General features: G+C 43.7%; 1 protein-coding gene across 1 annotated transcript in view; it reads right to left on the bottom strand.

Annotated features, from left to right (window-relative positions):
* Positions 1-333: 333 nt before the first annotated feature.
* Positions 334-16,312, bottom strand: part of YJEFN3 (YjeF N-terminal domain containing 3) — a 358,474-nt gene continuing 342,495 nt past the window's right edge. The window contains exon 6 of the mRNA XM_056518218.1: positions 334-3,771. Within this exon, the coding sequence (XP_056374193.1) occupies positions 3,572-3,771 (200 nt within the window). The 3' untranslated portion in view covers positions 334-3,571. The remainder of the gene's footprint in view (positions 3,772-16,312) is intronic.

Genomic DNA, 16,312 nt, shown 5'->3' with positions numbered 1-16,312 from the left:
GGCTGCCGGACAGGGCAGCAGGGGTTCGGGGGTACAACTCCCATACTGGGCCACCACATTTATGTTAAAAATGCAGACACAATATGTCCGCGACTTTGCAGCTGCATTTTTACAAATGAAATATGCTTGAATAAACACTGTGTGAACCTAGCCTTAGCAGTAAGACAAGTTTATTGTTTCTGTTGTTTAAAGCAAAAAAGGAAAATGTAATATTTTAAAATGTGCATTCAAAGGTGCCAACAGTGTTTTGCACATTACACTTGCCAACAATGGCCTGGTTCCGAGATAACCATAAGGTCATGTTATTTTACATGCACGGTGAACAGTGTAGAAAAAAGTCAGCATTGCTGTTCTTTTGTCTCATTGCCTCCCCAAAAAATGGAATTAGAAGTAATAAAAAATTCACATCTACCTTTATAAAGTTCAGCTTATTCCACAAAAAAACAGTCATACAAATCTATAGATGCAAAAGTAATAAAGTGATAGGCGCCAGATTGTGGTAATACGTTTTTTATTTTTTAAAAGTAGTTAACCATAACAAAAACTATATACATTTTATATCACTGTAATTGTATTGACAAGTAGAATAAAGTTAAGATGTCATTTATACAGCATAATGAAACCCAAATAATGGTGACAGACAATTTCATCCACCCCAGGAAAGAGCTTAAAATATGTCAGTAAATTTAATACGGTCATATTTTTTTTTGTGTGTGAACATACTCTCATTTTCCAAAGAAGTCTGTGGTCAGAATGGTTAAATAGGACTTCCCCAATATAGTGTAATAATTGGAAACACTTTTGCTTACCTGCAGGACATTTTCTTCCCATACAGGAAATATGCACGTCTGCTTGTATAAGATATACATACCATATCAGCACTAAAATGGGGATTGTTCTCACTCAAACTTTTTGCACTGTTGTCATGTATCAATATACACACCATGGGCGAGATTTATCAAAACCTGTGCAGAGGAAACCTTGACCATTTGCCCATAGCAACCAACCAGATCGCTACTTTCATTTCTGAAAAGGCCTCTGCAAAATGAAAGAAGCGATCTGATTGGTTGCTTTGGACAACTGGTCAAGTTTTCCTCTGCACAGGATTTGATAAGTCTCCTCTTAAGAGTAATAGTGGGTGATTTCCATTTGTCCTCATCAGGTTATATCAATAGGGTCTTGTTGCTATCAATTGCTTGCATATATTTGGGCTGCAAATTAGCAAACACTAGTCCAAAGGACTCTAATGAATAATTACAATGGAAACACCTTTTTTTGTCGAGTTGTTCTTCAATGTGGTCGCCCAGTATGGGAAGTAAGCCACAGTCACAGTCTTGTCAGTCACAAGTCAGTCAAGAGAAAGACATCTGTCTTGTCAATGTGGCCTGCACTAAATTGTCCACCTCTACTACAAGTCCCAGAAAGCCCTTAAGGTCTCTGAAGTCACTGGTCACTTCCATGGGCCTGGCTGAACTGTATAGACTTTTCCACCAGTCTAACCTCAGGAAGGCTATTGTGTCCGTAACTTGGCATCAGAGTCATTATTGCCCCCGTGGATCCATCGGTATACCTTCTGGTGGTATTGAGGATAAATCATGCCCTGGTGTCAGGAAAACAAGGGGCTAATGCCATCTGCCCCTAGGGTAATTCCATCTGACCTTTGCATCACACCCTCTACCACATTAATATCAAAATATACAGTAGAAACATTTATCACTATATTTGGTAATGATTTAGAAAGGCTAACTGAGTTTAGAGATATGGTGGTCAACCAGATTGGAGGCCTAACAAAGTATCTACATCCTTCCAATTTTTTTAATAGACTTTCTACCTTAAAAAGTACCTGTCACCAAATAAGCTGTTCTCAATTACCTCAGGCTATGTTCCCTAACTACTCCTAACACCCCTCCTGCCCTTAAAAACAATTTCACAGCTTTAAAAAGCTTGCTCTAATAGTGCAATTCCACAGCAGGAGAAAGTGGGAGTTTCCCAGTAGGCATAACATCACTGAAGCCTGCTGGGGGATCACTTCCACCATCACATAATTGCAGTGCTGTGATGAATAGTAGACCTCAGGCTCTGTGTATGTTTCAGTCTGTGTTGCTATCGGTGAGGCTGTCCAGCAGCTTTTAGTCTGTGCAGCTTTCTGTGAGAATCTGTGAAGCTTTTACTTTCTGTTCAGCTGTCAATAAAGCTCAGTGCAGAGAAGCATTTCCTGAGTTTGGACTCCTGCCAGGCTGAAAGGAGACCGAACTCACTGTATTAATTGTGTCAGGGAACAGAACAGAGCCACCTAGTGGCTGTTTTTTTATTTAACATTTTAAACATATTAATGTTGATCATTTTAAAAGCAAGTGAATGGGAATGTGTCTGCTTATTACACAAGGAACACTATATTAAAAATGTTATTTGGTGACAGGTACTCTTTAAGGGATCATTCCATGATAATGTTTGTGTATATTTCCACAATGGTAAGAAAATAAGCATGAAGCTTCTTGCCTCAGTGACATAACATTGAATTTGGGCCCAGGTTCTGGGAGTGACTGAAGGTTCTGCAGATAAAGACACTTACATACTTAAGTTTTGGTGTGTGTTTTAGTCCTGAACCTGATCTCACAGCTGTGTGAGCACTGCTAGAGAACAGCAGAGAGGAGTTTCTCTGAAACGGATCAGCTTGTCTGTGGTATGTTGGATATTGATGAACTACACCAAAAAGACTGACTTTGGGACTGAATGTGCCCAGTTTGGGGTATGAAACTCATAAGTTTATGTTTATGTTAAGAACCTGATGTCAGGGACGTTTAAGTTTCTTTTATACTGCAAGCATGATTTATTGCTGTATGGGAATTGTTGCAATAAACCCAAGACTACTGAACTTTGCCTGTTTGGGTCTGTTTGCTTGCTGACAATACTGTTTGAAGGGTCCCCTTCTACAAGGCTTATAGATAAAGCACAAATAATAAGGATGAATTGGTGGGCCAGTGGAGAAAAAAATGCAGGGAAATAAGTTTACATAGTTCGATGTATTAGTGAGATCTTGAAGCTGTGTGTAAGTGAATACTTTTATACAGGTCAGTTGAGGAAGGCAGCAGTTACCAAGGCATTGCAATGTACTCCTGGGAAGTACAGCTGCTTCCTTGTCACAGGATCACACTAGTGCCTGCCCACAGAACGTGAAGAAATCAGAGCTGCAGAGGGGTAAAGAAACATACAAAAAATTTTTAAATGACACCAGCTATAATTGAACACTTGAATTTCTGACATTTTGTACTGTAGTTGTATTTTCCTATTTCTCTAGCTGTTTATACTGTTATTTCATTGTTAAGGCTCATGACCACTTGTAAGGGACAGGATGGCGCTGTGTGACCCATGGACAGCAGGTTGGTCATTTATTAGCTGTGACCTAGTGACATTTAAACTTGCATTTCTCTGCACATTTCCTTGTAATTGTATATATTCCAGCAAAAAGCCTAATGTCTCCTTTCTATTAAAAACACACATATACAGAAAAATACACACATTTGTATTACATTTATTCCCAGGTCAAAGTTTTGAAAGCTGGTAGTTTGTTCTAAAGCTCCATCACACATTCTGTCCCTGGAAACTTTGGTAGGTTCAAATCAAATTTCTTCTGTATATCGTAAGGTAAAAATCTCCCAGCAATAAAGTGGTGTTTTCCAGCAAAATGAATGGCACATGTTTTGGGAGCAGAAAATGAAATGAGCACTTCAGGAATAATGCCTTCAGAATTTCCAGCCTCTACATCCCAGCCTGCCAAGTAGACAGATAAGTGTTAGTAATCAAATAGTGTATAGCACAAATGAGATATAGCATATGAACAAATTGGTATGAATATAAATACAAACATACATGTACAGTGGTTTGCATAAATATTAACCCATTTTTTAACAATTTTGCTACTGTTACACACTGGAATTCAAGAAGACTTAAGAGAGACCTCCGGGATAGAACAATCATTGTTATTTCTCTCCCTATCACAAAGTTAGATAACATTGCAATGCACTTACGTTGTCCCTATTGTAGCACTCGTCTGTTCTCCTGCAGCTTTTCATCTCACCAAATGTTTAGTAGCTCTTTTTTAACTCTCACTTTTTAGCACCGTTATTTCCTATGGTGGAGGCCATCTTGTGGTTGAGCTTACCTGGCTTGCTCCGGGACTTTTCTCTCCCTGACTTTTCTCTCCCTGACGTCAGGAACTCCAACCTCTTACATATTCATTAGGGATCAGCCGTGATTGGTTGAACACACCATCTAAGGGTGCATTCACACCACGTTTTTGCAATACAGTTCCCACGTATGGAACCGTATTGGAAAACGTATGCATTGACTCTCCATTGAAAACCGTATGCCAAAAGATGCATCAGGTTGTGTCCGTTTTGCATCCTGTACGGTTTTGTCAGTTTTTTTTCCTGTACCCAAAACCGTAGTCTACCACGGTTTTAGGTCCGGTGGAAAAACTGTATTAAACCGTATACGTTTTTTTTTTTTACATGGGAGTCAATGGGAACCGTACAGAACTGTATGTGCATACAGTTCCATCCGGTTTTCACCATACGGTTTTTGACTTTGCACAGTTTTTTTTTACTTGGAATTTCAATCAAACAAGTAAAACTTTATTCAAAATGGAGTAAAAAGTTAAAAACGTATACGTTTTTTTCTTAAAAAACGGATGCACCGGATGTCATTTTTCAAACCGTATACGGTAACTTTATACGGGTTTAAATTTGTACACGCGTTTTGATACAGTTAAGTCAGGTTTTCAGGAATCCGTTTTTCCTCAAAAACCTGATACGGGAACTGTATTGCAAAAATGTGGTGTGAACCCAGCCTAACATGCAATTAAGCAGTATTCTTGTCACTCGCCAATAATGCTTAATCGATAGGGTTTATTTATACATATGTATGTACAGGTAATGGTACAGGACATGCTTTGACATGTCTGCCTTCCTTAGCTGTCTAGATATACAGCTGAGAAAGGCAAACATGATGCAAGATGTATAAATAAATTCTAATGATCAAGAATTATTGGTGAATTCCAGAAATGTTCTGTCTGTTTTATTATGTGGTGGTGGGGTGTGAGATGTAGGGCAGATGTTGTTACCCTAGGGGCAGATGGCCTTAACCCCTTGTATTCGTGACGCCAGGGCGTGGTTTAGCCTATAACTACCCAAAGGTATGCCGCTGGATCCTGGACTAGGCAGGGGGGGGGGCAATAAAGACTCAGACGCCAAGTTACGGACAGCAGTAGCCTTCCTGAGGGTAGACAGTTGGTAAAGTCTATATAGTTCAGCCAGGCCCAAGGAGGGGACCAGTGACTTCAGAGACCTTAAGGGCTTGCTGGGACTTGTAGTAGGACTGGACAATAGAATGCAGACCACGCTGACTTGACAGATGACAGGGACTGAATTGACTTGACTCATAAAGTTGTGACTTTAGCTTACTTGACTTGATGGTGGCTGCAGGACTTGACTTTGAGGTCTCCAACACTCTGGACACACACACTAGGCACAACTGCACTGGACCTCAGCTTAGCAGAAGAGCAGAGGTCAAAGAGAGCGAAGCTAGCTCCACCCAGGGCTTATATGGGGGAGACTAGCAGGGAGCCCATAGGTCACTCTTGGGATAACCTGGTCACTGGTACCTCCTGGGTAACAATCACATGACATATCACATGGTATAACTCTTAAAGTTATATATTAACTGGCTCCAGACAGTTAAACAAATTTGCAAATTACTTCTGTTATAAAATCTTAATCCTTTCAGTACTTATGAGCTTCTGAAGTTAAGGTTGTTCTTTTCTGTCTAAGTGCTCTCTGATGACACATGTCTCGGGAACCGCCCAGTTTAGAAGCAAATCCCCATAGCAAACCTCCTCTAAACTGGGCGGGTCCCAAGGCACGTGTCATCAGAGAGCACTTAGACAGAAAAGAGCAACCTTAACTTCAGAAGCTCATAAGTATTGAAAGGATTAAGATTTTTTAATAGGAGTAATTTACAAATCTGTTTAACTTACTGGAGCCAGTTGATATATATATGAAAAAAAAGGTTTTACCTGGATATTTACAATGGGGAAACAAGTGCAGGGGACCTTGGGGACACAGAAGGAGGCTGCCTGACAGGACAGCAGGAGCACAGGGTAACACCTCCCATGCTGGGCCACCACAAACTCCCCCTCTTAATTAAAGTCGTCCTCGATGCCCAGTCCTGGAGGGTGGAGGACTGAAGTGGCCACTGAGGCCTAGTGACAGTTCCTGGGGCATTTATACACAATGTCCTTCTCAAGTCTGGATTACAAAACAAGATAAGAATGAATCCATGTGGCATGGTGAATGTCCATACATGCTCTTTAAAAATAAGGGGATCTTTTGATTTTGTAAGTGCTTTCTGATGACACTCAAGACAACAATATACATATCAATATACATAGATTCACGGATCTATCCAATACCATGGCTGCTGGGACCCCTCGGTTCTCAACTCCCCAGAACTCAATATATGTTGTTACACTATACAAATGTGTTACCTTTACATTTATCAATTCTGTCGCTTTACGTGCATTATCTAGATATCAGGTGAACCCTCTGGCCAGTAGAGTACCCTGTACACGTGGACAGGAGAGAAAACATTAGACACATAACTGTATGTATTTAGAACTTGTGGACTGGGACGACAAATAATGTTACAGTCCTATCTTAACTATTTGCATATGTGTGGACTACTTTTACCATATGTGAACTGACTAGGTGTGGTACGTAACTTTACATTATGAGTCAATCTTTGTACCTGGCAGGAATTTGTCCTGGTGTCAACCGTTGGGACCTACGCAACACCACTTTGGGGGAACTGGAACTCTTGCGTCTTCGGGAGCCCTTGAGCCCTTCCTCAACGAATTCAAGAGCGGGCATTGGTCCAGGGCTGGCAGGACCCAGAGTTGCTGGCATCTGCACTGGAGAGGCTGGAGACTGAGTTGGTACTCTAGAGACAGGCATATAGGCTGGAGCCAATGGTGACAAGACTGGGACTGGTGTGGAGACTAGTGTTGGTTAAACCGGCCCCGGGGTTAGTGATACACAGAAGATTTCAGGCTGAGTTGGAGAAAACATGGGGAAATCCATGGAGGGGTGGATTCCCTCACCTGGGACATATTCTTTCACAGGTCTGACATCTGGAGGAGGTGGTGCTGGGAGCACTGGTAGATCTTCTTTCAGACACAACTTGATTCAGTTTCTGTGAACAACTTGTGGCTCATACCCAGACTTTTGTACTTCATATGCATCAGAGTCTGGATAGGGTATGGCAGTCACCGTGTACGGTTCTGTCTCCCAGATAGAGTCTAACTTGTAGATCCTTGGAAACTTCCGCATCCAGACTTTATCGCCCAACTGAAGTGGTTTGGCAGAAGCATTAAGGTTATAACCCTCCTGTTGTCTCTGCTGGGCCTCACCCTTCTTCTTGCTGACAATTTCTTTGGCCTCTTGGATTCTTCTCTGGTGGTAAAAGACCCACTCCAGGGAGGCTTGCAGAGAGTTGTTGAACGGGCCTTGGAGCCCAAATGCTCGGTCTTTGGGCAGCTGTCCATGGGGCCATATCATCAAGTAGAAAGGGGTGTACCCCGTAGAACAGTGGACTGTGTTATTATAGATCTCCAATAGTTCGGGCAGCAGTCGGGGCCACTCTTCTTGTCTTGACATAGAGGCGGCTCACAACATGTGGATAAAGACTTGGTTGATGCGCTCACTGAGCCCGTTCCCCTGGGGATGATAAGCAGTAGTCCGGAGTTTCCTGCAGGCATGGAATTGATACAGCTCTTGGAAGAGTTGGGCCTCAAAGGCCGTTCCCCTGTCTCTTAGGACAGACTCTTGACACCTAAGGGTTTGCACCCAATTGGAGTAGAACATCTGGGCCGCTGTCTTGGCTGTAAGATCTTTGATGGGGGCAACGATAACCCATTTAGAGTAGTGATCCATGGTGAGAGCATACGTGTATCCGGATCGGGTAGGAGACAACTTGACATGGTCTAGCACGACCAACTGGTTAGGCCTTTCACTTTTGTTGGTACCTTTTTCGCCAGAAGGTAGTCCAACAGATCCCCCATGACTCGACCTTCATCTTTAAGAGTCTTCCAGGTGTACAGGTCTTCTTTAACCTTTTTGGACCTGGGTTCACCCTCCATCAGGGCGGTCACAACATTCTGGTTTACAAACTGTTGATAAAATGGGGGCATCTCCACGTCCTCCCACACATCTTCGACAGGTGGTTCTTCGCCGGGGATCATCCGAGACAGTACATCGGCATTGACATTCGGCTTTTCGCTTGTGTACTTGATGGTGAAACTGTAATTGGCTAATCTTGAAGCCCAATGTTGCTCAATGGCACCCAACTTGGCTGTGTTCAGGTGGGCCAACATGTTATCATCTGTGTAGACAGTAAATGGGGTGGCAGCCAAGTAGTCTTTTAACTTTTCGGTCACGGCCCATACCAGGGCAAGCAGTTCTACGTTAAATGAGCTGTAGTTTGCATCGTTCTTCTCTGCTCCTCGCAGGTTACGACTGGCATAGGCAAATACTTGCTCTTGCCCTTCCTGGACTTGGGACAGGACGGCTCCCAGACCTTCGAAACTGGCATCGGTATATAACCGGAACAGCTGACTGTAGTCTGGGTACACCAGGATGGGTAGTACTGTCAGCAGACGTTTAAGAGCTTGGAACGCTGTCTCTTGCTATTCAGCCCATTCAACAGGTATTCCCATTGTAGTTCTCCTTCGCCGTACCCCGTAAGAAAGCTGTCAGGGTTTCTGCAATCCGGGTGAAGTGGGGAATGAAGCGGCAGTAGTAGCAGGCAAATCCCAGAAAGCTTCTGACATCTTTCACCGTGCGCAGGGTAGGCCAGTTCTTGACAACTTCCACTTTTTCAGGATTGGGCTGGACTCCCTCGGCTCTGACAACATGACCCAGGTAGTGTACCTGAGGTTTGAGCAAGTGACACTTTGACGGCATGATCATCAGCCCATGCTTGACCAGGTGTTCCTGGTAGGACTTGGAATACACAATGACATTGTCCAGGTTCAATAGGACACTTTGAAAATTTAGATGGCCCAGGCACCTTTCCATCAAACGCTGAAATGTAGCAGGGGCATTACATAGCCCAAATGCCATACTTTTTAACTCGAACAGTCCCATGGGTGTCACGAAGGCTGTCTTCTCCCGGTCTTCCACAGCCATGGGCACTTGCCAATATCCGCTGGTTAAGTCCAGGGTGGAGAAGTAAGCAGCAGACCCAAGGGCTGTAAGTGACTCCTCGATCCTTAGCAGAGGATAAGCGTCCTTATGTGTGACATTGTTCAGTTTCCTGAACAGAAGCGGATGGTTCCGTCTTTTTTCTTGACCAGGACAAGTGGCGCCGCCCAGGGACTCTGACTCTCTTGGATGACGTCTGCCTCTTTCATGTCAGCCAGCATCTTCTTGACAGTCTGATACATGCCTGGGGAGACAGGGCAGTGTCTTTCCTTGATAGGTGGGTTGTGGTCTGTGAGGATTTGGTGTTGGATCATGGACGTATGCCCAAAATCTGTGGGGTGTTTGCTAAAAGCTTCATGGTACCTTTTGGTGACATTGAGGACTCTCTTGACTTGGTCCCTTGGGGTAGTGTCGTCTCCAACTTGGAGTTGTGCCCACCAGGGCTCGGGTGGACTCGGACTGGATCCTTCAGCCACTTGGGCTGCACGCTGTCTGGCCACCATATGTTCTGTTAAGATGTCCTTTAACTCTATGAGATACAACTGGGCTACTGAGGTATATTAGGGTGAAACAGTAGCAGCATCAGACAGGTTGACTAACTGGACTGGAACTCTCCCGTTGGTAATGGTACAAGGCTTCTTGCAGCTTGGACAAGAGGGTGGTCTTCGAGTTGCAGAGGCTCCAGCAGGGCTTGATAGTCTCTATTCTTGACTCCGGGACCAGATGATAGTCTCTGTGTTGGGTTACACAGACCAAATGTCTTGTACTCGAATTCTGCAGATTTCACCTTGTTGTTGGCAAACTCCGCTTGTAGAACTTTCAAGTGGTTCTGAGCAGTCCGCTGGCCTGAAGGGGACATATGGGGAAGAGAGGCATGCAAGGCATCTACTATTTCAACAAAACAGTTTTTCATAATGTTCATCCCCATTATAAATTTAGCAGACCCTTATCTGTCACATTAGTTACAATCACTCCCTGCCCGCTAAGTACCATGCTCTCCTAACTGAACGGTTGGCTCCCAGTATCCATGTCTGGGGACTGGTTGCCCATTACCCGCAACTACTCTGAAGTTAACATCCTCCAGTTCACACAATAAACTAGCATCCCAATACTTATAGAATATTTTTAGGTATAGTAGACACTTGTGACCCTATATCTATCAACGCCTCCAACGGTACACCTTCTACAATAATTTTTACATAGGGGCAGGAGGTGACATAAAGTGAGAGTCCTGACTGAGGTCGTTCAGGCATTGGACCTGAGGACTGTTTTCCCGGTCCACGACCTCAGGGGTAATCCATTTAAAACCCAACACTGCATTTTCCAATGTCCTGGTTTATTACAATAGATACAAAAGGGTCTTTGAGTCCCTAAGGGTCTATTAGGCGGAGGGTTGTGGGGGTTGAAATTGGGGGGAGCAGGAACAGGGGAAGGTTTTCTGGGTAGGGGCAGTTCACGGTCAGCTGGGGCAGACCGGGTGGCAAGCTCCTTCACATCCTTAGTCAGTTGCTCAATGTCCTGCCTAACACTCTGTAAATCTGAGACTGCAGTGACTGGCAAAGCAGGTGACACTGGGGTGGGGGCTGGTGATGGTGGCGGTATAGGTCTGGCTACTGCCCCTAATGGCTCTTGGACAGGTGGACAAGCTTCCTCTAACTCAGTCCCAGACTCTCTTGGATAGCAAGTCTCTTGAAAGTGGGGAATGACAAGTTGGGGTTTTGGACCGCTAACATTCGCAGCTGGGCTTTGTCCCACTTATTATGAGCCCCGTCAATAAATCTGTCCATTAACACCTTGTTGCCCTACTCGGGAGTTATATCATTTAATTTTTTAACAGTCTATAGGGTATTCTGTAGGGCTACAGCATATGCTCTCAAGGTCTCCCCTGACTTCTGTCGCCTTTCATATAGCTAGAGCCGTACCTCTGATGGAGAATGGGACTCAAATACCTGGTAAAGTCCTTCAAAGATCTGCTCTACAGTTGCCTTCTTGGAGGCGGGCAAGGTGTGGACTTCCTCTAACGCTGGTCCCTGTAGTTGTCCTGTGAGAAATTGCACCTGTTGATTAGGAGGGAAAGAGTAAAAGACAAACAAACTCTGGATCCTTTCTTTGAAATCCCTTAGGGTGAAGGGGTCTCCATTGTAGGTAAGGAGGACAGGGTTCCCCATGAATACCGGTGCAGACGCTGGAACACTAGGGTTGTTGATGTGGACTGCAGGAAAGACTGGCAACATTCCGGCCGCTGGGGCAGGTGATGATGCCGTTACTGGAGATGGAGGGGCACTGTCACCTGGTTGATCTGGAGAGCCGGGTTCTGACATCTTGTTGAATTTTGAGTGTGCTGTCGCTTTAAGAAGAATAAGGTGCTTTCCCCTTTAAGATAATTGCAGAAGTGCTGCAGCGGCTTAGACTCAGCTAGTGGGAGTACTATTATGAATGCTCCCCCTCTATTTTGCAGGTACCCAGTAGATATTTTGTCTTACGACCAGACTTGCGGACACTAGTGGGTTAATGCTCATAGTTAATGGCACCGGAGACTTGATACTGGTAATTGTTGGCGTTTACAGAGTCTGCGCTGCAGCAGGTGCTTGATAGAAGACAGCGTAGCCGGACGCAGCTGCCGGAGCTTCCAATATGGCTGCGTCCAGGGAACTTCCTGTTTTTGTCTGGTCGGCAAAGTCTTCCCCTGTGCAACACAGGGCAGCTCTTTGGTTCCTCCTCACTGTGCTGGAAAAGCGTCCCCGCTGGGGACGGATGGGGCGGAGCTGTGACTGCACTGGAAACACCGGACCCAATTAACCCTTTCTGGTACCGACTCTCTACAATCCATGAGGGCAAATAACGGTCCTTTCTTCACCTCTCCCATGAGTAAAACACTTTTCACTTGCAAAATCACACACACTTTTTGGTGCAGACTTAAACTGCATCGGCATGCAGTTTTTATAGACAATATTGGACACAGTTCAGACTAGGGGGAATGACTTTTGGCATAAGGCACACACCCGTATCCTGTTTGTGAAGCTAAAAGTTGTGGTGGCGGGGTGTGTGGTGCAGGGCAGATGGCCTTAACCCCTTGTATTCGTGATGCCAGGGTGTGGTTTAGCCTATAACCACCCGAAGGCATACCGCTGGATCCTGGGCTAGGCACAGGGGCAATAAAGACTTCGATGCCAAGTTAGCTTTACTGAGGGTAGACAGTTGGTGAAGTCTATACAGTTCAGCCAGGGTCCAAGGAGGTGACCAGTGATGCAGAGACCTTAAGAGCTTGCTGGGACCTGTAGTAGGACTGGACAATTGAATGCAGACCACGCTGATTTGACAGAGGACAGGGACTGACTTGACTTGACTCATAAAGCTGTGACTTTAGCTTACTTTACTTGATGGTGGCTGCAGGACTTGACTTTGAGGTCTCCAACACTGTGGACACACAAACTAGGCACGACTGCACTGGACCTCAGCTTAGCAGAAGAGCAGAGGTCAAAGAGAGAGAGAGGCTAGCTCAGCCCAGGGCTTATATGGGGGAGACTAGCAGGGAGCCCATAGGTCACTCTTGGGATCACCTGGTCACCGGTACCTCCTGGGTAACAATCACATGACATATCACATGGTATAATTCTTAAATCAACATTAAATTTGATAACACTTTACAAGGTAAACATATTTACAATGGGGAAACAAGTGCAGGTGGCCTTGGGGACACTAAAGGAGGCTGCCTGACAGGACAGCAGGAGCACGGGTAACAGCTCCTGTACTGGGCCACCACAATTACATGTTGGATTGCCTCCACCATGTGCTCCACTGCCCACCAACTATTAACTTGCTTAAACAGCACCAGAAACTTGCGGCAGAAATTTGGTGTATATTAATAATAAAAGTTTTGCAAACTCCCTTCAGATAAACAGGTTGACACAGTGTAGGTTGCAGAGGTTGGGCAGCAATAGAATTGGACAAGGATTTGGGTTAGGTCCAATTCTGAGTTAGGCTCAGAGTTCTGATTTCATGAGTGTTTCAGAATACTGTATGGGTTAGCATTTTTCATTTTGGTTGTTTTATGCTTGGAAAGGAATGGAGTTGGCAAATGTCAGAGATGGCAGAAAGTAAATTGTTATAGTACACAGCTCAGAGGTAAACTAATCACCAATCTTAGGGACTGTTCACATCAGTTTGATGTAAATGCTGGGAAAAGCTCCCAATTTATACTTTTACTAGAATTCTCTTTTGTAACACGTTACATAGGTATACAGTGTGATACATTGGTCATAGGCTCCTATTAAATTACATTGGGGGGTATTTATCAAAGGATTTATGTGTTTTTTTCACGTAACTTTGGCGCAATGCTTTGGCACAGTGTCTTTTTGCGCCAAAGTTTGGCGCATTCTCTCCATTGTCATTTTTACAACTTTCTTAAAATCACACGGTCGTGTCTGTGATTTTAACTTTAGTCAGTAATTCATCATTTGCGCCAATCGATCTTTGGCGCAATTTTGCGCCTTTAGGATTTTTTTGGTGCAATTCACCGCCAAGAAATTTTACACATGGAAAAAACACTCAGCAATGTCAGAAAATGTAAACAAAGGCAAATTCCAATTTTTAAACAGGGATCAATTTATGTGGGCGGGTAAAGCACTAAAAATGTAGCCGACAATAATAAAAATGTAGTGTGTGTGTTTTTCACTTTTTTAAAAACATTTTTTAGGTAGTACTACTACTCCCAGCATGGAACACACTGTTCCATGATGGGAATAATAGTACCTGTACTGATAGACAGATCACCCGCTGCTATCTTTCTGTATAATGTATAGATGCGGCTGGCGCTCTTCTATGATCCCCTGCCCTGACGTATATATACACATATTCATATTTCCCGCAGAGCTTTGATTGGCCAGATGGTTCCAGCTAATCACAACTCTCTTTGGGAAATAGGAATATGTGTATATATACGGCCGTGCATGGGACCATAGGAGAGCGGCCGCTGCATCTATACATTATACAGGAGGATCACAGCGGGTGTCAGGAGTGATACCCGCTGTGATCTTTCCATAACTGCAGGTAATACTACTCCCAACATGGAGCACACTCTGCCTCATGCTGGGAGCTGTAGTACCTGCATTAATAGACAGATCGCAGCAGGTGTTAGAAGTTACACTCGCTGCGATCTGTCTATGAATGCAGATACTACAGCTCCCAGCATGGAGCAGAGTGTGCTCCATGTTGGGAGTAGTAGTGCCTGAAGTTAAGGACACATCACTGTGGATGTCACTACTGACACCCGCTGTGATCGTCCTGTCTATAGCAGAGATGGAGCGACTGTATACATCGCTCACATCCCTGCTCTGCACTATACTCCGGGCCGGCCGCTCATTCATTGATAATTTCCTCAGAGCTGTGATTGGCTGCAACCATCCGGCCAATCACAGCTCTGGGTAGGAAATATGAATGAATTATGTTCTATTCACATCACTGGCCGGAGTATAGTGCAGAGATGTGAGCGTTGTATACAGCGCCATCTGTGCTATACAATGGACGATCGCATCGGGTGTCAGGACTGAGACCCGGGGCGGTCTGTCTATTACTACAGGTACTACTACTCCCAGCATGGAACAGTCTGTTCCATGCTGGGAGTAGTAGTACTACCTAAAAAATTTAAAAAATAGAGAAAAAAGTGAAACACACACACTTTATTAAAAAATACTTAAAAGTTGGTTATAAAATATATACATTTCGTTTAATAAAATGTTTTCCATCACTGCAGCATCCTTTTTTTTTTTTTTTTTTTGGTACCCAACAAATTTTGGGTACCAAAAAAAAACGCCAAAAGGTGACAAAAATGCAATTTCCACACAAATGGAAAAAAAAAAACGCCAGAAAAAACGCCAGATGCAGGACATTGCACTGGCGATTTTTCAGGCATTTTTTTCATGCGTTTTTTTAATCCCTAGAAACACAGGACAAAAAACCAAGTGGAAACTTAGCCAAAGGCAAATTCCACACAAAGGTAAAAATGCAAGAAAAAACTCCAGAAAAAACGCCAAAATGCAGGGAAACTGTGGCAGTTTTTCTGGCGTTTTTTCTGGCATTTTTATGCCCCAAAAATCACAGGGCAAAAATCTCAGTGGAGCCCTAACCTCAAGTTGAAAATAAAATCCATTTCACATGGTGGCTATAAACCCCACAAAATAAAATAACATCATGTCGCTTGCTGATATACTGCTGGAGGGACTCCGAAATGGCTGCTCTACAGGGTAAAATACGCGTCCTCTGTGGTGGTAAGTTCTGTGTAAAAGGCGATGTGAACAGATGATTTCAACATTTGCGCCAAAATTACTAACAACTTGCACAAAATGATAAATTTGGTGCATGTCCACAAAAACCAAAGTGAAAAAAAGGGTAAAAAGAAACTGTCAACAGGCAAAATTTATAAATACCCCCATTGTCCATAAGCTCCTATTAAAAAGCAACATCAAATACTGCACACTATCTGATAGCATAGACTTTCTTGGCCTTTGTCATAATAAATCTAGCAGGAAAATAAACCATTTTTAAAATGTATCATTATAATTGATAATAATATTACTAATAACTGAGAAGAAAAAAACTAAACACCAACTAAAAGCTGTCATACAGCTTGTACAGTTAATCGAGCAAGAGGATATCACCCAGTACAGTGAGAAGGACCTACCACTCCCCTCCCCAATACATACAAACCACCCAATTCCCTTCCACAAGGATGAACCTATAGCTGCCACTACATGAGCATCATCCCAGGTTCTCAATAATAGAAGCAGATAAACTTTCTGAACTTTTACAACAATTATTTCATTCCTTTGTATCTATTTATGCAATGGGGATGCACAGATACATACTTCTTTATGGGATGTAGCATGAAAGTGTTTGTCAGCTGGTACAATATAGACCGGTACAAAAGATATTAAACATCTTCTTTTTCCCTGAGATTCTGAGGACCCATCCTCTCAATTCACCCTTTCTTCCTGCTATTAAATGGATTTCCAGATGCAGCCTGGCAGACAGTTAATGTTTTCGCATGACATCATGTC

The sequence above is a fragment of the Hyla sarda genome, chromosome 1, assembly GCF_029499605.1.
Source record: "Hyla sarda isolate aHylSar1 chromosome 1, aHylSar1.hap1, whole genome shotgun sequence".
Taxonomy (NCBI): Eukaryota; Metazoa; Chordata; class Amphibia; order Anura; family Hylidae; genus Hyla; species Hyla sarda.
The sequence above is the reverse complement of the archived record's forward strand: the minus strand, read 5'-3'. Positions and strand labels throughout refer to the sequence as shown.